The sequence below is a fragment of the Pyrus communis genome, chromosome 15 (genome assembly GCF_041283825.1).
Source record: "Pyrus communis isolate YQ-2024b chromosome 15, ASM4128382v1, whole genome shotgun sequence".
Classification (NCBI taxonomy): domain Eukaryota; kingdom Viridiplantae; phylum Streptophyta; class Magnoliopsida; order Rosales; family Rosaceae; genus Pyrus; species Pyrus communis.
In genome coordinates, this window is record NC_142579.1 from 35,625,021 (window position 1) to 35,647,500 (window position 22,480).

The 22,480-nt window shown below is 36.9% G+C and overlaps 3 protein-coding genes and 1 pseudogene across 11 annotated transcripts; 2 read left to right on the forward strand and 2 right to left on the reverse strand.

The window, feature by feature from the left end:
• The first annotated feature begins 240 nt into the window (after positions 1-240).
• Positions 241-7,875, forward strand: LOC137724555 (uncharacterized). 2 transcript variants are annotated; one of them, XM_068463344.2, is made up of 4 exons: positions 241-374; positions 5,340-5,382; positions 7,120-7,272; positions 7,368-7,875. In XM_068463344.2, exons 1-4 carry the CDS (start codon positions 242-244, stop codon positions 7,432-7,434), a joined length of 396 nt encoding a protein of 131 aa, XP_068319445.2. In that variant the 5' UTR covers position 241; the 3' UTR covers positions 7,435-7,875. The 2 variants fall into 2 exon arrangements, 1 of the variants encoding a protein (XP_068319445.2); XR_015956592.1 differs by lacking the exons at positions 241-374; positions 5,340-5,382 and adding an exon at positions 6,120-6,157.
• A 2,494-nt stretch (positions 7,876-10,369) lies between these two features.
• On the forward strand, positions 10,370-15,174 carry LOC137707819 (uncharacterized). 8 transcript variants are annotated; one of them, XR_015956833.1, is made up of 7 exons: positions 10,370-10,542; positions 10,964-11,385; positions 11,511-12,251; positions 13,118-14,021; positions 14,270-14,370; positions 14,502-14,612; positions 14,915-15,174. XR_015956833.1 is itself a non-coding variant. In XM_068446738.2 (4 exons), exons 2-4 carry the CDS (start codon positions 10,972-10,974, stop codon positions 13,163-13,165), a joined length of 1,203 nt encoding a protein of 400 aa, XP_068302839.2. In that variant the 5' UTR covers positions 10,370-10,542; positions 10,964-10,971; the 3' UTR covers positions 13,166-15,174. The 8 variants fall into 8 exon arrangements, 1 of the variants encoding a protein (XP_068302839.2); XR_015956831.1 differs by having other exon boundaries at positions 14,537-14,612; XR_015956830.1 differs by having other exon boundaries at positions 10,404-10,542; positions 14,308-14,370; positions 14,537-14,612.
• Positions 15,175-15,252: 78 nt separating this feature from the next.
• Positions 15,253-18,191, reverse strand: LOC137707811 (receptor-like protein EIX2; annotated as a pseudogene).
• Positions 18,192-19,837: 1,646 nt separating this feature from the next.
• Positions 19,838-21,876, reverse strand: LOC137715697 (GTP-binding nuclear protein Ran1A). Its single transcript, XM_068455041.2, has 8 exons — positions 21,759-21,876; positions 21,602-21,671; positions 21,425-21,481; positions 21,200-21,317; positions 20,789-20,878; positions 20,462-20,641; positions 20,263-20,340; positions 19,838-20,070 (listed from the first exon to the last, which is right to left on the reverse strand). The coding sequence occupies exons 1-8, from the start codon at positions 21,759-21,761 to the stop codon at positions 19,998-20,000; spliced, it is 669 nt and encodes a 222-aa protein (XP_068311142.2). The 5' UTR covers positions 21,762-21,876; the 3' UTR covers positions 19,838-19,997.
• Between the last annotated feature and the right edge of the window lie 604 nt (positions 21,877-22,480).

Sequence of the window (22,480 nt, forward strand, 5' to 3'; positions counted from 1 at the left end):
CTTTAACGTGAAACATATCGACTTGTGATTCACGCAAACTAATGTGGAAAAAAACATTATTAGATGAATTATCTATAGTTTGTAAAACAAAAAATATCATTATTTGGTTTCATTTAATGATTGAAATTTAAAGACACGTGACCATCACGTGATTGAAAGCCACCAATTTATTTGAATTTGCACACTACACATGACCGGGAGTGTCTTTATATTGATTTCCAACCATTAGGGTGGCTCGTGTATGGTCGGCGTGCAGAGCAACGACGAAGTGGAAGGTCTTCAATCTAAAAGGAAGACGAAGTCGAAAAGATGCACGTCTTTCTCCATGGCACTGGCCAGTGGTTTTGCGAGATCAATTGTGCACATCACCTCAGGTAAACCATTCTAGGGTTTCGATTTGATTGGGAAACCTATCAATTTCGTTTTTTTGTTGTTGCACATTTGAGAGTTTTGATTTTATTGGGAAACTTATCAAATTTAGGGTTTTGATTTCATTCTTTCATGGTTGTGTGGAAAAGTGCCCCTTCGTATTTTATTTTGACCTAATTTTCACAAGTTGATTAGCGTTGTATGTATCCTCTGTTTATTTTGTTTTTTTGCATACAATTTGTAGGTGTGGAATTTGAATTGATACATGTTGGCTTTGATTTTTGTTGCCTCAGTTCATGGTTATGGTTGATAGTTGCCTTAATTCATGATACATCGGTGTACTATTAACTTTTAATGCTTTTCTTGGTTATTGTTGCCTCAATACATTATTGCCTCTGTTTTTTCGCAATTTTTTTTCCAATATTTTGTTGCTCAGTTATCCTGATACCGGGATTCAGGGTTGTCTTGGTATATGTTGTCACAATTCATGGTTTTCTTGGGTTATTATCTTGATACATTGATCATTGTTGTGTCGGCATATTTTTGTGGAAGTTCATAGTTGCCTCAATTATCTTGATGCCTCATCCATGGTTGTCTCGGTTTATTGTTGGTTTCAGTTATGGTTTCCTTATTTGTATTGATGTCTCAGTTTGTTGTTGGTTTCGGTTGTGTTTGCCTCAGTTTGTTGTTGGTTTTGATTGTGTTTGCCTCTTCGGTTATGGTTGCCTCTATTGTATTGATGCCTCAATTAGTGGTTGCCTCGGTTTATTGTTGGTTTCAGTTATGGTTGCCTCGGTTGTATTGATGCCTCAATTAGTGATTGCGTCGGTTTATTGTTTGTTTCAGTTATGGTTGCCTTGGTTGATTGATGCCTCGATTAAGGGTTGCCTTGGTTTATTGTTGGTTTTGGTTATTGATGTCCCAGTTGTATTGATACTTTGATTAGTTGTTGCCTCAATGTAGTGTTGGTTTCAGTTATGGTTGACTCGGTTTATTGTTAGTTTCATTTATGGTTGCGTAGGTTGTATTGATGCTTCGATTAGTGGTTGCCTCAGTTTATTGTTTGTTTCGGTTATGGTTGCCTTTGTTCATTGTCGGTTTCGGTTATGGCTGCCTCGGTTGTATTGATGCCTCAATTTACTGTTGGTTTCGGTTATGGTTGCCTCGGGTGTATTGATGCCTCATCAGTGTTGTTTCAGTTAATTATTGCCTCACTTTATTCTTGAATAGTATTGTTGCCTTGATTAAAGGCTACCACAGTTTATTATGGGCATAATACATTGTTTCCTTGGTTTATTGTTGCCTCAGTTTTTTCAGTGTGTTGTTACCTTGGTTCAGGATTGCCTCACAGTTATCTTATGCCTTATATTTATGATTGCCTCTCTCATACTATCATAACCATTGGACTCATTGTTACTTATAGTCAACAGTTTATTTTTGCCACTGATATTTGATGACTATTCATGGTTGTCTTGAACTCTCATTGTACTGGTGTAGTGTCATATTGATTAACTGTTGGCTTAATATGTTGTTCTCATCACTCATACTTCCAACTGTTATTTGATGTCTTTATACATTTTTGTCCCGGTTTTATTGATTTCTTGGATAATAGTTGCCCTCAGTTTATTCTTGGCTACCTTTTGTCTCATTCTTCCCCAGTATAATGTCGCCTTAGATCACAGTTGCCTCGGTTATTAGTTCATGATTGTGGTTGATAGTTGCCTTAATTGATGATACCTCAGTCTACTATTAACATTTAATGTTTTTCTTGGTTACTTGTTGCTCAATACATTGTTGCCTCTGTTTTTTCGCAAATTTTTTCCCAATATTTTGTTGCTTAGTTATCCTAATACCGTGATTCAGGGATGTCTCAGTATATTGTTGCCACAATTCATAGTTTTATTGGGTTATTTTGATACTTTGATCATTGTTGCCTCGGTATATTCTTGTGGAAGTTCATAATTACCTCAATTTTCTTGATGCCTCATCCATGGTTGCCTCGGTTGCATAGATGCCTCAAATAGGGGTTGCCTCGTTTGTATAGATGCCTCAGTTATAGTTTTATAAGTTGTTTTGATGCCTTCAGTTTATTGTTGGCTTCAGTTATGGTTGGTCTCAGTTGTGGTTGCCTCGGTTGTATTGATTTCTCGGTTAGTGGTTGTCTCCGCTTATTGTTGGTTTCGTTTATGGTTGCCTCAATTTTATTGATGCTTCGATTAGTGGTTGCCTCAATTTATTGTTTTTTTCGGTTATGGTTGCCTCAGTTGTATTGGTGCCTCAATGGTGGTTGCCTTGGTTTATTGTTGGTTTCAATTATGGTCGCCTCAGTTGTATTGATGCCTCGATTAGTGGTTGCATAGGTTTGTTGTTGGTTTCGGTTATTGTTGCCTCAGTTGTATTGATGCCTTGCTTAGTTATTTCTTCGATGTATTGTTGGTTTCAGTTATGGTTGACTCAGTTTATTGTTGGTTTCGATCATGGTTGCCTCGATTGTATTGATGCCTCATTCTTGTTGTTTCAATTAATTGTTGACTCACTTTATTCCTGAATAATATTGTTGCATTGATTAATGGTTGCCACATTAATTATGGACATAATACATTGTTTCCTTGGTTTATTGTTGCCTCAGTTTTTTTTTCGGTATGTTGTTACCTTGGTTCATAATTGTGTCACATTTATCTTATGCCTTAATTTGTGATTGCCTCTTTTTTCTTATTGTTTAGATATCCAGACTCATACTGTCATAATCATTGGATGCGTTGTTACCCATAGTTAACTTGGTATATTTTTGCCACTAATATTTGATGACTACTAATGGTTGTCTTTCTCCAAGTGTACTTGTGTATTGTCATATTGATTAACTGTTGGCTCAATATATTATTCTCATCAGTCAATACTTCCGACGACAATTTGATGTCTCAGATACATGTTTGTCTTGGTTTTATTGATTCTTGAAAAATAGTTGCCCTCAGTTTATCTCTGGCTATACTTTTACCTTATTTTCCCCTAGTATGTTATTGTCTTAGATCACAGTTGCCTCGATTATAAGTTCATGAAGGCCTAGTTATCTTCATGTCTTTATTCATAGTCACTTCAATTATTTTGATGCCCTAATTCATGGTTGCTTATTTTTTTTTATTGCTGCCTCAGTTTTTGTTGCTTCATTTCATGGTTTTCTTGGTGTATTGTTGTTGAAATTCTTAGTTGCCTTGGCTATATTGATTCTTCAATTAATGGTTTCTTTGGTTGTATTGATTTATCAGTTTTTGTTTGGTTTGGTATGTTGTCACAACTCTTAATTGTCCTGGTTATCTTGATGCCTCGTTTCATATAAATTTTGCAAAAAAAATTGACCTGCAAAATTAGGGAAGTAATTATGTATATGCACAATTTGGAGGCACATATTAGGATTCAAAATTGCAGAAAATCTAAACCAGTCTATTTACTGATTCTTAACATGCAGAATCTGTAATGTCATCTCTCATCCAAAGTTCCATATTGCATGTGGCCTGTTTGGCTTACAACTGCCATCGCATACATAGATGTGAGAACTAATTGGAAAATATGTTACACATTGTATCTGTTATTTGCTTAAGTTATTTTGATTCTCTGGTTCCTTGTTGTCCTAATTGTTTTTGCACATCTTCTCCCTCGGTACCCAATTCATGGTTGCATTGATTGATGTTGAAACCGAAGAAAACTCGGATCCTGCTATGAAATATATCATGAAACTTTCAAGGTTGGTAGTTGAGACTTGTCCTCCAACCCCTGTGTTTTCATGTATTTGATCTGATTCCTTAGTTTGTTCTATATGTTGACATTTATGTTAGTGATCTCTTTTCACTTTACTCTTGTTCAATTCGATTCAATTTAATGAGTGATAGTGGTTGCTTCAATTTTATTGATGCTTCATCCATGGTTGCCTTGGTTGTGTAGATGCCCCAAATAGTGGTTGCCTCGATTTATTGTTGGTTCCAGTTATGGTTTCCTAAGTTGTATTGATGCCTTAGTTAGATGTTGCCTCAGTTTATTGTTGGTTTCAATTATGGTTGCCTTGCTTTATTGTTGGTTTCAGTTGTGGTTGCCTCGGTTAGTGGTTGCCTCGGCTTATTGCTGGTTTCGTTTATGCTTGCCTCGGTTGTATTGATGCTTCGATTAGTGGTTGAGTTTATTGTTTGTTTCGGTTATGGTTGCCTCGGTTTATTGTCAATTTCGGTTATGGCTGCCTCGGTTAGTGGTTGCCTCGGCTTATTGCTGGTTTCGTTTATGTTTGCCTCAATTGTATTGATGTTTCGATTAGTGGTTGAGTTTATTGTTTGTTTCGGTTATGGTTGCCTCAGTTTATTGTCAGTTTCAGTTATGGCTGCCTCGGTTGTATTGATGCCTCGATTTAATGTTGGTTTTAGTTATGGTTGTCTCGGGTGTATTGATGCCTCATCATGGTTGTTTCAGTTAAAGGTTACCTAACTTTATTCTTGAATAATATTGTTGCCTTGATTAATGGTTGCCACAGTTTATTATGGGCATAATACATTGCTTCCTTGGTTTATTGTTGCCTTAGTTTTTTTAGTGCGTTGTTACCTTAGTTCATCATTGCCTTACCAAACTTCTTTTTCTTTTTCCTATAAAAGAGAGAAATTTGGTGATTGTTACCCAGAAAGGATTAACTATTTTGTATAGTATTTTAACTTGCAACTTCTTATCCTTGTTTATGAGATTGTTTACCCCCGGTGAGTTTCTAACAATCTCAATTTATGTGGAACTTACAGATTGATCTTGAATTAGCATAAGTTGTTCTTTGAAATGGTCTCAATAGAATGGAGGAAGTTTTATAGTTTACTAGTGTCATTACCATAAATCTTGAATTAGCCTAAGTTATTCTTTGATACGATCTCAATAGAAGGGAGCTTGGAAGTTTCCTGCCCTTTTCTATTTGTTTGTTGTTTTCAACATTTCTACTCCTTCTGCAGATAGGTGCCGCTGCAGTGAAATATCTCCTGAAACTTTTGCAAGGTTGGTAGTTGAGCCTTGTCCTCCAAACCCCATGTTTTCATGGTATTTGATGATTGATCTGATGCTTCATTTTTAGGTTTTTCTGTATGTTGACATGTATGTTAATGAACTTTTTTCACTTCACTCTTGTTCACTTCGGTTCAATTTAACGAGTGACTGATGAGATGGCTAAATTCTGGAATATTTTATTGTGTCATTTGTGTTCCCTTCTGGGAGATTTCTTAGTTAACTGGACTAATTGTTCAAATGTTTTTCTTGTATGTAATTTCAATGTAACCTAGTATCATGATGTTGGATAAGTTATTTATACAAACTGTGAGAGATGAGCATGACCATTTTTACTTATTTTGAAGTCTGTGGGGGATTTATGTGTAAAAATGAAAGGATCTATGTGGGGGGTGAAAGTGCTGGCATTCAACAGAACAATAGCAGGCATTCAACAGAACAATAGCATTTTCTTGAAGAAGGCAAGAGAAACTTAGAACAGACATTTTATGATTTATTAAGGGAGCATTGGTTGGAGAGTAGTGATTTGGTCATCAAACTTGTTTAAATGACAATGCTTCATGCTTGTGTAGGATTTTCTAAAGATGTATGAAAAGACCAAAAATGTGATGCCATCCCTTAAAGAAGTAAGAAGGGCGAGCAAATGATCCCGCATACTGGTGTATGCTTTGAGTGAGCCTCTTCTCTTTTTTGCTGTCTCCACCATGGTTTCAACCCCCCCCCCCCCCCCCCCCCCCCTCCCTCTAAAAAAAAAGCTTAGCCTTTTAAGGTACCTTCCTTTTCTGTATTTTCTCATTCATTCAAACATTACCCACCCTTTGTTTGAGTTATAGTTTTATCTGAGTTCAATTTTGCGAGTTTAGTTTTAATCGGTTTCCGTGGTTGATCTAATTGTTGTATAACTTTGATTTGGTTCCTTTTGAGCGTTTTTTATTTCTCTGAATCTGACATTTTGGTTGATGTATCTTGATCATACCTACATCCTTATATTTCAATCTTTCTCATAGATTTTGAGCTAGCATTTCTGATTTATGGTAGGTTACTAGGCTCATTTGTTATCAGGACTGCTTTTAGCTGTGTTCCTATTGGGATCATAAGCATTTCCTTTTGTAACTTGTGGATTGTACAAACAAATTCAGTGGCAAAATAATATATGCTCTTTGGTATAAGACTCAAAACAGAATTATATGCTCTTTTGGGAGGAACATTTGCCGATCTGCCCAGCTGTGTGAAATGTTTAATATTAGTAGAAAAATGCACTTAAAAGGCTAAGTAACAAATTCAGTTAAAACTACATTATGTAGATATTAGGAGGGAGGAAGTGGCTGTTTTCTTTGGTTTGGTAACCTCACCGCCGTAAAAGAATTCACTCCTGGTGGCGGTGGCAGCTTCGGAATGAGGCTTGTCTTAGGCCTTTGTCTGCAGTTATGCAAAGTAGGGTTAAAATACATGAAAAGCTTGTTTTAATATGGATATTTGAGATCAATTCTCATCAGTTCTGCAGTGTTAAATCCTGGGAATGCTAATTGCGGGACTGACATTGTATATACAGAAGAAACTCAGAAATCAATGTATTTATCGTAGACATGGTCTAATTTATCAGATACATGATGAGAAGATTATGGTACAAATATCTAAATCAAAGTATCTTGACTACATAAAGTGCATCAGATAAGGTAGTGATCAGTATAAAATTTCAACAGTGTAACTAGCTGTTCACTTACATTTCAGGTGTCAGAAAAACGGATTGCGGAAAAGAATACCTTGGAGAAGCAGGGAAAACACGGAGTTACCACTATTTGACTTGACCACCGTAGCCAAGCCACTAGTGACTTCGCAAGCAGCAACAAGCTGGGAGAAGGTGGCCTTGGACCTGTGTACAAGGTAATATAAATTCATGCCACTAAGATGAGTTACTTTGTGAAACAAAATTTTGGGACCCGTTAAAATGATGATCCATATATTGGGCACATTGATAGGAGGGACGATATTGCAGTCAAGAGGCTATCGAAGAATTCTGGACAAGAAATGAGAGTTCAAAAATGACATTATACTGGTAGCCAGACTTGCAATCTTGTAAAGCTTCTGGGTTGTTGCATTTGGCAGTGATGTTGTAAAGCTTTTTGTGGTGGTAGATCCCTCAAAAGCAGCCTGGTTTCTACACTAAACAAAGTGTCCCCGAATTACCATCAAGAACGCACCTGTGTTCGAATAATTCAGCACTACATTGATAGAACCTCGGTAGGATCTTCATCCGGTGCTTGTTCATCCTTCAGTTTACCATCAGAAAACATGTTCGGCAGGTTGATGTGACCCTTGGCAGTCTCGGTTGGGAAACAATGACATGAAATCATGAGTTTGCAGTAACGGTATTCAATTTATTTTGCCAATTACCAAGAAAAATACTTGAATTGTGAATAATGTAAGAGATTTAACCCATGTCGCGTGCAGTCTGATAATAGCAAGGTCCGGTTCAGGACGTTTGGTGGTTTGCTTTGAAAGCATGTGCCGTTATTTGTAGGAACACTTATCAGTCGAGCTCGGCTCCGCATGACGGTTTTGACACTTTTGGGGCTGTAAAGATCAAATACGTTAGGCCAAAAGATGTAACTTGCGAACTATATTTGCTTCACGATAGCTTCCCACTAACGCTGTGGCATTACTTTACTACGAATAAGTATACCTAAAACTTTTCATTCTCTTTAACATCATTTAAAGTTGTTATTGATGAGTTAAACAAATTGACAGTTGGGGTAAAAAATGATGAATGGTAAACTTCTTTGTTTCATATAGATAACTAAAGTGTCTTCAAATCAAATAAATTTCTCTAAATATGATTTTTAGATGATTATAAGAGAACAAATAGTTTCGATTATAACGTTTGTACAGTGAAACGATGTCACACTAGTGGGAAGAAGGAAAGTACTATCCTTTGGCAATTTGGATCACGTGGCCGTTTACGACTGCACACAAAATACAGTAAAATCTCTTTAAAGTTATGTAGTTGGGATCAAACCAATATTATAACTTTAGGGAGGTTATTACTTAACAAAGGTGTTTAAGCGCTACAATTTAGACGGTGAATAGCATTGTTGATTTTTTTTCTCTCAAATGTCAACTTATTTTAGCCTTTCACAAAGCCAAAACTTATAACAAAATACCTGATAAAAGAAGGAATAATCTTGAAAGAGAGCTAAACGTCTTGTGCTTCCACTTTTTGCTTCTCTGTAGAAAAGATGCCAATGCAATCCTTGAGAAGCCTTTTTGTGTGTTTGTTCTTATCCTCCTTCCCTTCCTAGGTATCTCATCTGCAGCTACCCCATGCACAATCACCCCAGCTTGATATATTAGAGACGTCGAAACTCTGGTTTCAGCGGGTGGAAGCTTTCAAATGGGATTGTACTGATGCTGTTGTGTGGGTAGCCAACAGAGAAACATCAATTGGTGATTCTTCAGGACTTTTAAAGCTCACTAAGGTATTCTCGTCCTCCTTATCAATAGCTCAAACAGCATTGTGTGATCATCGAATTCATCAAGAATCGAAGGGAATCCGGTATCGCAACTCTTGGATTCTGGAGATCTTGTGGTGCAAGTTGGGAACGAAACTAACCCGGATAACTTCTTGTGGCAGAGTTTTGATTATCCTTGTGACACATTCCTACCGGAAATGAAGATTGGTTGGGACTTGGTTACCGGTTTAGCTAGGTATGTATCGTCTTGGAAGAGCACATAGGATCCTGTTCTAGGAGAGTTTTCAATACAAATGGATCATCGTGACTTACCACAAGTTGTTTAATGAAATGAGCTAAGATGCAGGCTAGAGGAGGCTAGAAGAGGATCATCGTGGCAAATAATCTCTATGGAAAAATGTCGGCAACCCTAAGGTCCGTTATGAAGAAATGCGATTGAAGGATGACGGAAGAGATGTGGAAGAAATGTCATGAAATATATAAGATAAATACAGGGAGATGAGAAAGTTTAGCGTTTTATGAAACTAATTATGCAGAAAATGTGTTGGCTCGGATGGGTAACAATGTTGTCTTTGTTACATCTTGGACTTCTAATTTTCCTTTTTAATTATCTCGACAGCTCTAGTTTGACTCTTTCTCTGTCTTAGTTGTCCTTTTTCGTTAATTTTGTCAAGGAAAAAAAGTGTAATTTTTCGGACTATATCGGTAATGTCAAATGATTTTGATTATTGTGAGACTCACTTGCACTAACGATAAATATAAACGCGCGTGAGCTATTATCGCGTGTAGAGTTAAAAAAAGCTTTTAAAGACTCTTTAATGTTTGCTTTATTACACCAGCACTTTTATTATCTAACCACCACTCCTGAATTGATTAAAAAAAAAAAACATGCCTAACTTCTATTTTTATGAATAGTTAACTTTATTTTCCAAATAAAAAAAAAGAATAACCTTTTATTTCAAATATTATTAGTGTATTAGATACGAACTATTTTTCCTTTTTCCAGTTACGAGAACGCTTGAATTTTTTATAAAAATTTCAATTTGTTTCTAATAATGTTTTTAATAGAAATGCTTGTGAGTGTAAATATTTTCAATAAGAGTAATCTCAAACGAGTCCAAAGGATCACTTCATCTTGCAAAACTTGTTCACCAAGTCCTGCTTTTAGATTGTCATTTTCATTAAAAGAAATTTGTTGGACACTTTTTTTTTGTTTGGAAAAAGATGCTTAAAAATGTTGGACACTTGAGAAGCAAGTTAACACTCAAATACTTCTAAATCAACATTAATTAAAAAAATAGTAAAAATCCATCCACTTCATGAAAAATAAATTTAAAAAAAATTAGAAAAATCAAAGTGATATAATCTCCTAAAAATTAGGTGAAATTTACCCAGTTATGCGCATTACGCACTCTCCCTTCTGGCCGAGGGCAAAACTTCAAACGGACGCAAAAAAGGAAAAAAATAATAAAAAATCAAAATATAAATTCGTAAACAACCTTATTTTCTTCATATTCTCACACAAACAGAAAATTGCAAACCCTAACTTTCTAAATTTCCTCCCAATTCCAAGCCCGCAATTCTCAACCCTACAGGCTGGAAATCTCCAATTGAAGCCGAAACACAGAGGATCTAGGGCGGTATTTTACGTGAATTGATCGAATTTCGCAAAATTTCAAGCAAGGTGAGTCGAATCTGTTTCAATTTTGATTTCTAGGGTTTGGAATTTACGCTCTCAATGCTTTGTTCGTTTACTTTTATGTGAAATTGAGTACGTTTGGATTGTTTTGCGAAAGATTTTGGTGTTATTTGCTTGCCTAAGAACTCCGTTTCTGATTTTGTATTAAAGTTTGGGGCTTTTCGTTTACTTGGTTCAGTTTGATATGTTGGGGCTTTTGTTTGATTATATTTTGTTTTGTTTTACTCTAGTCCAAATTATTTGGTTTTGTAAACTGTTTCACTACATTCTGGAAAAGTTGTCCCCTTTCTAAGTTTTACAAATGTGTATCTGCTGATTTGTCTTCGTTTTTTCGTGTAGTTATTGATTTTACGGAACTCTTAGGCTTCGTTTCTGATTCGAAGATTTGATTTCTTGGTTGTTACAGGTTTTGACATGCTAGTAGGCATCATGAGATTCAAGAAGGGAAGCAAAGTGGAGGTACTTAGCCAAAAGGAGGTGCCTGGGGGAGCATGGCGCTGTGCTGTGATTGTCTCTGGTAATGGGCACACATATAGTGTTAGCTATGATTGGTCTGGCAAGGACAGTCAGGCAGTTGTGCATGGAGTCTCAAGGAAGGATATTAGGCCTTGCCCTCCGCCTGTTCAAAGAGTGGAGAGTTGGGCAGTTGGTGATGTTGCGGAGGTGTTTGATGTTGGTTTCTGGAAAATGACCACGGTGATAAGGGTCTTGGATGAAAATTATTACTTGGCTAGGATACTTGGATCTTTTGAGGAGTTAAGAGTCCACAAATATAGGATCAGGGCACGCCAATTATGGAAGGATGACAAATGGGTTGTGATCGGAAAGGTAAACTTCTGTCTGCCTCATCTTTGTTTTATTTATTTTATCATTTCTATGCTTGTTGAATATATCGATAACAGTTTCAGGCCTTTCTTTTTATTTTATTTGCTTACTAATATTCCTTTTGACAGGGTCCAGACAATCGGATGAGCTCACAAGCCCCCCAAATGAAAGCAAAAATAAAGCTACCCGCCAGGAATGATTGTTTACCTCCTCTGTACAACATCAGCTGTCAGGATTCCCATAGTGTTTCATCTGGATCTTTGAAGAAAGCTTATCCATATAGCTCTTCTATTGAGGGATATTCTCGAAAGATGAGGGCAATTGAGAAGGGGTGTGAGCGTCAACGCGTTTTTTCTGGGTCCCCGTCTTACTTGCTCAAAAAGGTGGATGCTGTTGCTAACCCGCGAGAAAATCTGGGTGAAGAATACATGCATACATCCTTTATTAATCGCACAACTGGATGTGTTGAAAAGGAGAGGGAAAAGTTAAATGGTGTTATTTCTTGTTTTGTTGAAAGAAGCTCAGAACTTAATGATAGCGATAGTGATGCATGCTCTGTTGGTAGTTGTAGTGTTATCAGTAGCAGTTCAAATAAGTTGTCCGGTCACAATTTAGCAGGTACTAGTCAAGATGTAGATACCCTTTCTAGTGATGCAGAGTCCTTTTGTTGCTGTGAAGATGCGCAAGAAAAATTTTCCCTTCCTCTAAAAGAGGATGTAGCAGCAGGAATCCATCGGTTAGAGTTGAATGCTTATCGCAGTACTCTGGTGGCAATGCATGCTTCTGGGTCCTTAAGCTGGGAACAAGAAGCGTTGTTGACAAATCTCCGTATTTCACTTCACATTTCAAATGATGAACATTTGATGGAAGTAAGGAACTTACTTTCCACAGGAACAAACTTCAATATTAGATAACTTTTGATCTTTACGATGTTCGGTAGCTTTATTGCCTTTCATACTTTGTAAGAATCAGAGAAATAATTGCTACAATTTATCCTGCTTATCTTGATTGTTCAATCTGTACTGATTTAAACCTGGGAAATTTGTACTTTGGAAATTATGTACCTGATTTTATAGAAGTGAATATTCCAGGTTCACCGTGGTTCTGTCTTTTCATCTGTTGTTAATAATCTCGTAACCAGTTTTTTCTCCATTGTAAGAAACAAGGATATATTGCTACATTTTGTTGTGATATTTTAGTTTCCAATGTCCAGTTATCTAAGTGTGTAAAATTTGTACTTAGGAAGCTGTGTACTTTGTCTTATAAAGAAGTGAATACTTGTAGCGTTTTTCCCTTTTGGAAGGTTTGTGCTTTGTAGTTCTTATGTGCAGTATTTGTACCTATCCATGATCTAGTCTCTTGGGACCCAATTACGTTTGTTTAGTTCTATGACGATGACAAGGATGAACACTTGTCTCCATATGCTTTTGGTTTTATATTAAGGACTTCTCTGTCTGCACTCTAGATTTTTTACAAGGTAAAATGAAAAACCAAGTTTCTGATCCGGGAACAAGGATCACCATATTTCTGTTCTATCATTAATGATTGGTTGAGTGAGATGGTATCATTAAGTATGTGGAAGATTGGTTCATTCTGCATTACACATGGAATATGAAGTGTGTTGTCATGCCATATTATCTTTTTACTTATTGAATTGTGCTTGGTTCCTTGTTACCATGTGAATGCATACAGAGTTCCGTTTCATGATTCTTATTTCGAATCCCTGCATTTTCAGGGCCAAGGTTGGAGCCTTGCTTGGCTTGCCTTGCTTCCAAAGGCCTAGATGATGCTGGGATTTATCATCTTAGCGTGTACAGTGGGACTATCTATTTCCAATTTTCTTGGTGTATGACTATGTCACTAGTAAGTGGTACAATGGTTTCCTCTGTTTTTTCGAGGTGGTTCATTTCGGCTCTGCTGGGAACTGGAACACATCTTGTACAAAGCAGAACATGAACTTTGAAAGGTTCCCAGTTTGCTTGATACAGTTTTCCTGATCTTTTGCTCTATGATATATCTCTATATTTTCTATCATTTTTTCATTTTTACTGTTGAAATATAGGACGTATTATATTGCTTGAGATAAAAAGCTATGTTAGTTTAGCACTATCTCCATGCAGTATTTGAACTTGCCCAGTAAATTTTCTGTTTTTTTTTGTTTTTTTAGTTTTATCTTATTGAACTCTGGAACGTTTTACATGATCCGTATCCATCTGTTTATTCAATACCCCTTATCCATCAGTACTTTGTGCATTAGTATGACAACCTAAATGGCTTCGAATTTACTGTATAAACCCCTTTTTGGCATGCATTTATTTCCATATTAGTGTATGTACTTTGATGATAGTAATCTGAAGGCATTGATGTTTCTGTTTTGATTATGACATGAGATTATTATGTGATATATTTCTGTTGCTATTAATTGAAGCTTTTGATGGTATGCTATTTTTATTTTAAACCAATAATTTCTGATGCTATTAATCGAAGCTTTTGATGTTTTGAAATTGTCATATATTTGAAAGTTAAAACAATATAAGTGGACAGTTGGCTACAAGAGGTAATTCCCACAACTAGAGAGAAGTGAAAGGAAAGAACTAAACTACTTTCTGCCAAGAGATTTCTCGGAATTCAACATGGAGGTATGGTCGGTTACTTATTGAGAGAAATTTGTGATTTCTAACACTCAATTGTATTCACATGTGAACTGTTGTGAACTATAAATTGAATTAGGATTTGTGTGAATGATTAAAGCAATTTGTAGTTATATCATTTGTAAAAGAATCATTGAATCGAACTTGATTGCATTATGTACTGTTAGTCTGTTACCATACTTGAATGTGGTCATGGTATTTGTTGGAAATTTTCAAGGAATTTCACATGTTATTAGATGATGATAAGACGCTAATTGCTGGTTTTGGAGCTCAGATAAAAGAATCAATTCAGATCACAACCATTTGTCCCAACTACATACTATCATTCGTTGACAATGTAATGCACACATTTCTTTGTCTATAATTCTCAATCCTCTGTTGACAAGATCATGCAGTATAAAGTTCATTTTTGAGGGCTCTGTTTGTTGTACACATAGACCTGCTTAGAATCCATTGGAATTTTGGCAGCTTGCATGATGTTTATGATTCGAGTAATGAAATAGGTACGATGTGGGCGCGAAAGACTTCTTTAGATGGCAGTCTCATGAATGTATGCTGTGGGATAGTGTGATATACGTGGTACGCCATCTCAGCTGCCATGTTAGTTTGTAACATTATATTTTGCATCTCTTTTTCTTCATGTCTGCGGGGTGCCGTATTACTGGTAAATTTTGCTACTAGGGAATATGAAAACCTGAAGCTACATTTTACATTCTTTTGTCTGCGTTTTTCAACCCAAAAGGAGTCTTCCAAAAGGTTCACTATTTACTACTGCAAATTCTTTTTATATGCGTTTTTAAGCGGACTAGATGTTACAGTCAAGCGTTCGAAATTCAGATTTGTCACATTGATCTTGAGGACAGTTGAGCTTTCTTTTGCAGTTCTAATAATGTACGAGGTACCTTCGACACCAGGTCTTATCTCCTTCAGAAAATTGCTCAAGAATTGCTGTTAAAGAGTTAATAACTAGAAAATGCTGTCATGGATCTTCAGTTCCAATCGAACCATTTTCCTTTTTCTTTAGATAATGAGCATTTTGTAATCAGGCTACTGTTATGCAGTTGTTTATATGAAATATAATCATTGTAATTGTGTATTTATTTGAAATTAGCAAGGAAATTACTCGACTCTCATACACAAACACAAGTATTGGTACAGTTTATATCTAATAAATAAGAAAATTCAACAATAATAGCATAAAGCTTCGCAAACATGAGCGTAGCCAAGTTGGTTTATAGCTCTCTTGAATTATGGCATAAAGCTTGTTTATAATGTTATTTTGGAACCTCAAAAACCTTGTGCTCCATGGCATGTTCAACAATAAGAAGCCAAGAATACTCCAAGCTCAGGTAAAACCAATCATCTTCAAGTAAACGAATAGATGCTCCCTCTTTCTATCACCTGATGAACCTGGACCTTCAACATGGTTTGTGCTGCACTCCTCCAGTGGAGGTCCACAAAGTTTATTTCCAAGGAAACTGGACGGATCAAAGCTCTGAAGCTGTGTACTTACCGGAATCTTCCCTGACAAATTGTTATCAGACAAGTTCAAGTAACTTAGAAACGTTAACTTTGACATGCTTGGAGAAATATGACCGGTAAGTTTGTTCATCGAAAAATCGAGAGATTCTAACCATTTCATATCACCAATCCTTGAAGGGATTTTCCAACCAAACGATTGTTTGATAAGTTGAGTGATTGCAAGCAGATGAGGCTGGTCAGCTCTTCAGGGATCTCTCCAGATATAACATTGTCTGAAAGGTCCAGGCTTGTCACCAAAGCAAGCTTATTGGTATACTTCGTTTCTCTACCTTTCCTCACCAAGATTGCATTCTCTATGTAGTAATCCTCAAAAAAACCATAATCGCCAAGTGAATAAGTGTAGAACAAAATGGGACCTCCCGAGTTTGAAAAGTTTGTCATGGCAGTGAAATTGTTGAAACATGTTGGTATTGCTCCGAAGAGGTTGTTGTCCGTGAGGTCCAGGATCTGGAGCTTTCGGAGACTACACAGTTCATGAGGAATGTTGCCGCGAAGCATGTTCGAACGGAGGCTGAGGACTCCCAAATGTGAAAGGCTTTTACCAATCCATGTTGGTATGCTTCCAACAAACTAGTTATTGTGAAGGTAAAGAAGGAACAAGGACACACATTTTCGTAGGGAAGTAGGTACTTCTTCGGATAAGCGATTATTATGCAAGTGCAACAATAGAAGGAGTCCTAAGTGCCCAACGGATGCTGGAATGTTCCCAATCAAATTGTTGTTTTCTAAGTTGAGAAGTTCCAAGTTTTGCAGATTGTCCAAACAGTCGGGAATTTCTCCTATGAGAGAATTGTTGTGAAGTCGAAGAATTTGTAGTTGTTTCGGCCCATCAGTCTTGTCACATAAGAAATGGAACAGAGTTCCAGAAAACGATGAATTGGAAAGATCTAGTGAAGATACATTGGAAGAAAATAGAGGTAATGAACCGTTGAACTAGTTAGAACCTAGGTTAATTACTACTGTAGAGCTGGAATCTATATTTGCTACAAAAATATTTGGAATCTTGCCATACAATTGATTGTAAGAGAGATCCACAAATAGTAATCCAACGGAAGAAAAGTTCCAAAACCAAGTCAGAATGGTTCCTGAAATCGCTGTATTCGACATGTTAAGAGCAAGGAGTTGTGTTTGAGTTTGAAGCCATGCAGGCAACTCTGATGGCTCCAGATGCCAAGAATTTAGATACAAGGTGTATAGTTGGAAGGGAGGAAACCAATCCAGACTAGTTTTCAGAGTCAGAGAATTTTCGCTCGCGGAAAATTCTCTTAGTCTTGTCAGATTAGTGAAATGAACTTTAGAGACAACACCCTCTAATTGATTGTTATAAATGTTCAAATGTTCTAAGCATGATAGATTTCCCAAGGACACTGGAATCGGACCTGATATGGAATTACTCGAAAAGTCAAGCAGGCCTAAATTTTTGAAGTTACCAAGCTGGTATGACAGATGACCTGAAAGATTATTATCTGATAGAGCCAAATACACCATGCGACCTGAACTGCACCTAGAAAAGCTTTCAAATATTTCTGAAACGCCTCCGCTGAAATTGTTTTTTGATAAATCGAGAACCATCAGCTTACAGAGGTTTCCCAATGAGTTTGGGACATTCCCATCAAGTTGATTGTCAAATATGTCAAGATTGACAAGGGATGTTAAGTTTCCAATGTAACTTGAAATTTCGCCATGAAAGTTATTTTCAGAAAGAACTAGTGTTTCAAGATAGCTAAAAGTATACAACCAGTTAGGAATGGGAGAACTGATAGAGGTGTAATCGAGATTAAGAACTCGAAGACTAGTCATGTTCGAAATTCCACCTGGTAGGAGATGCAGAAAACATTCAGACATATGTAGTTCTATCAGCTGAAAGGGGAGTGTGTTTTTACCCTGCAACCAATGTGATACTTTGCTAAGATTTATAGCAGCAATGTTCAAGTGTTGCAAAAGAGAGAGGCCAGAAATCCATTCAAGGTTCTCAACTACAAGATCATTATCAAACAGGCCAAGAGCGCGAAGACTCAAGATGTTTCCTAGTTGAGGAGGAATTGTACCTCCAAACCCTGCTTCCGAAAGGTTGAGATATCTTAAACTTTTCAAAGAACCTAAGAAGCTTGGAATTTCTATGCCTTCAAAATCATTGTTGTGTAGGTCCAAGTAGCTAAGATGCTTTAAATTAAGCAGGGAAAGATTTAACTTACCACCCAAAGACTTGTACCTGGACAAACTCTCGCTCGAAAATTCCTCATCTGAATAATAATTTCCGAGGTGGAGCTCGCAGACATGGCCGATTTTTTATCACAGACAACTCCAGTCCAGTTGCAACAGTCTCTTTCGCTGCCAACCCACGATAAAAGCCGGTTTGAAGGACCCTTGAGGTCTTGCTTGAACACCAGAAGTGCTTGTCTCTCATATTCTTTGCAAGGCGCACTGATGAGAATTCCATTGCAAAAGCAAATGCTAATTGTTATCGCAATGCTTAGAAATCTGAGAAGTGAAAAAACCTTCACGGGGTTATCCATAAGGTTGTATTGACTATGTATTTAGTGCTTGAGGTGAGTGAAGAGTGATCAATGAGATCCAGTTATATAAACGTATTATTGAGGAGAGTGGTCCAAATTGGCCTGCTCAATAAATTATTTGAAAGATTATGCTAGGCCTGCTCAATAAATTATATAAACAAATTATCGAGGAGAGTGGTCCAAATTGGCCTGCTCAAGAGTAGAGCCAGGAAATTTCACAGGGATAGGCCAGGCCATAGTTTTTTATTTAATTTTTAATTTTTGTTAAAACTGTTGGATTTGTGACCAAGTGGACAACAAGACAAAATACCTTTCGGCTAAAGAAAGAAAGTTGGAACAACTTTCCTTGTTTTGGGGAAGAAAATATGGGTTGTTTTTTCTTGTCTACCACCCGTGAGTTTTGGCTAAAAGGAAAAGAAAAAGTTGCTTTAAGAAAGGGAGCTCATTATTCGGTTTTAAAGTAGAACAAGAGACAAGAGAGTTAGCTCATTTTCGGTGTAGGGAATACAGAGTGCAAGGAGAGCAGAGGAGAGAGCATTCGGCTCTCCCATTTGAAACAGTGCTGCTCCTTCCCATTTGTTTGTAATCCCCTTTTGTTAGTGATCACTCAATCAAAGATATTAGTGCTACATTTTGTGGCTTTTGGGAGAGAAGGAATTTGGTATATGTTTCCATCTTCTCCATTTGTTCTTTGTGAGAGTGAGAGTTATTGGGTGTATGTGGGCTATTGGGTTTGAGAGTTAAAACTCTATTTGTAATCTCCTTTTGACATTAGTGGAATTTCCTCGCCGTCTCGGAACTGGATGTAGGCTTACGCCGAACCAGTATAAATCCTTGTGTTTTTTTGGATTATTTGTCTTGTCATATTTTGCCGTATTAGCTTTGGTTTCATATTTGAAGCTTCCGCACAACAAAAACTTGCTGGGATGAAGGTGGTAGATACCGAATGGGTTTAATGAGTACTCATTTATTTTTATATCTCCATAGAAGGTCTGTTACACTATTATCACCACTAACGATATCATCACCATAAAACTAGGTCAAGCAACAGGCAAGTCGTGATTGCTATAGCCTCTCTATTTTCTACGTCCATCCCCTCGTCGACATCGACATCATGGTAGACGAAGTCGTCATTGACTTGTTTTTAGGTCAGTCAAGAGAAAAAGGACAAAATTGAAAAAATACCACAAAACTGGGTTCTTATTAGGGCAGAAATGTTAGTTTGGTTAATGTCTTCTCAAAATCTCTCTAGCCTCCGAAATCAGGCTAAGTAGTTTCAGGGTAATATTATCCTTAATAGTGGTGCGAGCACGAAACGGATACGACTGCAACGAGCTTAACAGAATAAATGAAACTTGATTCAGATCATGTGCAAAAATTAATTTCTAACCAAGTCATCATACATCACACATTTAGCAATATATATTAATTTCTAAGTGTTCCTCTTTTTTTTAGCAACTTCTCTTATTTTTTTGTTTAATCAATGTTATAATTCTGAAATTTTTAACAACTTGATCACTATATATTAATTTCTAAGTGTGTTTTTTTTTTTTTTTAAGCAACTTCTCTTATTTTCTGTTTAATCAATGTTTTAATTCTGAAATTTTTAACAACTTCACAAAGTCAATTCCATAGAGCTTTGCTTGTATTTGCTGGTAACTCATGAAGATTTCTGTAGAGAAAATGTACTGATAAGAAGTTCTTTTTTGGTCTATTCTATTGAATGAGGAGTTAAACTAGTATGTATAAAGGGAGAAAAATGAAATTTGACATTTTATAATCCTCAGCATAAAATGTCCAACTTAATTTGCAAAAAGTTTTATAGTTCAGGTCACATTGATAACATATTCAAAAGTACACCACACTGCCTTTTCCTCTACTTCAAAATGTGGAATCATATAGTAGATCACGAATCAATCAGATCATCATCGTCATCGGGAAGGGGTTGTGCAGCTGCATCTTTCAATTCTTGTTCATGCCTGTTAACACCACCACACCAGTTTGTGTTAGCAAGAATTTCTCATCAAAACTAGAACATCAGTGATGTACTGTCGCACCAAACCGTGCTAACAATTGCTTTTGAAAAATCCCATGCTTATTAATCATATTAGGGTTGATCATGAAACTTTTTGTTCAAACTTTTTTAATCAAAGTGGGGGTCTATCACTTACTTTGCTTGTACAGCCATGTCAATATGAACCTCCGGAGGAGCAAGAGCAGGTGATTCAACAAAATGAAGATCATTGTTTCTGCAGGGACCAACGGAACATATTTCAGCACATGAGAAAGTTAAACAACGCAGGGAGAGGAAACAATCCAAACCATAAAGAAATATGGCAAATTCATTGAAATAAACGATGTATAAATTACCCTGCAAGCTTCCTGGCCAGGTATAAGAAAGGTTTCTCAAAGTTGTAATTGCTCTTGGCAGAAATCTCATAGTACTGGAGATTCTTCTTCCTGTGAAAGGTGACCTGCTTTGCTTTCACCTGCCTTTTTTTCACATCTACCTTGTTTCCGCACAGAACAATAGGTATGTTCTCACAAACCCTGGACGACAATAGAACTTAGAAGACCTTCAAGTTAAGAAAACTGGAAAGGGGGAACAGCTGAAGGAAACAGAAAAAGGGTAGAAGGGAGACAAAACTGGAAAATCAGAATACTAAGAAAACAGTAAATAAATCTCAAGTAACACACCTGCAGAGATCGCGCTGCCACGTCGGGACATTTTTGTATGTCAAACGAGCAGTAACATCAAACATGATGATGGCACACTGTCCATGAATACTGAAAATCAAGAAAAATAGCAGATCATGTAAGTATTAAGTGCAGTAGCAATAGACATCAACCTATTCAAACAGTGGAGAAAAGAAGATTCAAAGAAAAGGGCAGATCCAAACAATAGACAACGATAGACAAACAATGGCTACAAAACCATTAACTGCACCGTACTTTGGTGTAAGGACTGAAGATGTATATAATTCCTAGATAATTTGATTAAATTCAATGGTTAGGCATAACAGATGTCAAAAGCACAATGAAATATAGATTACAGTTAATCATGAACAGGATGCAATTAAAATAGAGGGTTGTGGTAAGACGACATACCAATAACCATCTCGAAGTCCACCAAACTTCTCCTGACCAGCTGTGTCCCAGCAGTAGAACCTGATCTTCCCAAAATTTGTGAAGAAGTCCAACGGATGAACCTCAACACCAATCGTTGCTGCAATTCGCCAAGCCACACAGTAAAAATCCAAATTTCACACACAAAAAAACCCAAAAGTCACTGGCAATCACGCAGAGATAATAAAAGGAATTTATCTTCCTAACGTTCATATTTCTTTTCGAACTCTCCAGTCAGATGGCGTTTCACGAAAGTGGTCTTCCCTGCACCCAACAAATACAGCAAAAGTTAGGGTTTGACAAAATCTTATATCAGAATGAACAAAAAAAAAAGGAAAAAGACGATATTGAAGCTAAACAAAGAGAAAAGCGAAAAACGTGTACCTGTTCCACCATCGCCGACGATGACAAGCTTGAAGCTGGGGTAACATACAGTTAGCTGATTCAGAAGAGCCTGTAATCAAATACAACAATGATCATTTTCGATCAGAACAAAACCCTAGCGATCGAACTGCCTAGAGAGAAGAGAGAGATTGCTTACCATAGCGAGAGAGCTGCAGAATGTGATTTGATATAGGGGTTTGGAGGAGAGGGAAGGGTTTGAATTCTGCGGAGAACAGTCGTACTGAAGAAGGTGAAGGACTTGCGGGTTTTATATCGGATGGACGCGGAACAAGCACGCCAGAGGTTCGGCCTTGATTCAAAGCTATTTTTCCGCCGTTGGATTCCAGTCCCGCTTAAATTCTCCGCTTGAATTTTGTCCATACACGTGGCACCTACTTCCCTGATATGCTTAACAAATCAATTCGTTTAATTTAAATTGAATTTAAAAAATTATTCACACTATATTTTCCCTTTTTTTAACAGTTAATGGGGTCTATCCCTTACTTTGCCTGTACAGCCATGTCAATTTGAACCTCTGGAGGGGCAAGAGCAGGTGATTCACCAAAATGCAGCTCGGTGTTTCTGCAGAGACAAACGGAAGTGACAGAATATTAACTTTCAGCCCACGAGAAGGTAAATAAAACCGAGAGAAAAACGATCCAAACCTAAAAGAAAAAGTTGAAAATTCATTGAAATAAATGATGCAGAAATTATCCTGCAAGCTTCCTGGCCAAAAACTACTAAACCAGAAACACAGAATATTAATAAAGGGGATAAATAATAAATCTCAAGTAACAAACCTGAAGATATCACGGTGGCATGTGGGGACATTTTTGTGCATATGGCACACTGTCCTTGATACTGAAAGTCCAGAAAAGG

Coding starts and splice junctions, on each gene's coding strand:
- LOC137724555 (XM_068463344.2), top strand. CDS start 242: ATGGTCGGCGTGCAGAGCAACGACGAAGTGGAAGGTCTTCAATCTAAA. Junction 5,383..7,119: donor TCTCCTGAAACTTTTGCAAG/GTTGGTAGTTGA, acceptor CTTACATTTCAG/GTGTCAGAAAAACGGATTGC. Junction 7,273..7,367: donor GCCTTGGACCTGTGTACAAG/GTAATATAAATT, acceptor GCACATTGATAG/GAGGGACGATATTGCAGTCA.
- LOC137707819 (XM_068446738.2), top strand. CDS start 10,972: ATGCTAGTAGGCATCATGAGATTCAAGAAGGGAAGCAAAGTGGAGGTA. Junction 11,386..11,510: donor AATGGGTTGTGATCGGAAAG/GTAAACTTCTGT, acceptor TCCTTTTGACAG/GGTCCAGACAATCGGATGAG. Junction 12,252..13,117: donor ATGATGAACATTTGATGGAA/GTAAGGAACTTA, acceptor CTGCATTTTCAG/GGCCAAGGTTGGAGCCTTGC.
- LOC137715697 (XM_068455041.2), bottom strand. Junction 21,318..21,424: donor GTTCGAAAAGAAATATGAAC/GTTAGGAAGATA, acceptor GGCGAATTGCAG/CAACGATTGGTGTTGAGGTT. Junction 20,879..21,199: donor GGACTTCGAGATGGTTATTG/GTATGTCGTCTT, acceptor CTTGATTTTCAG/TATTCATGGACAGTGTGCCA.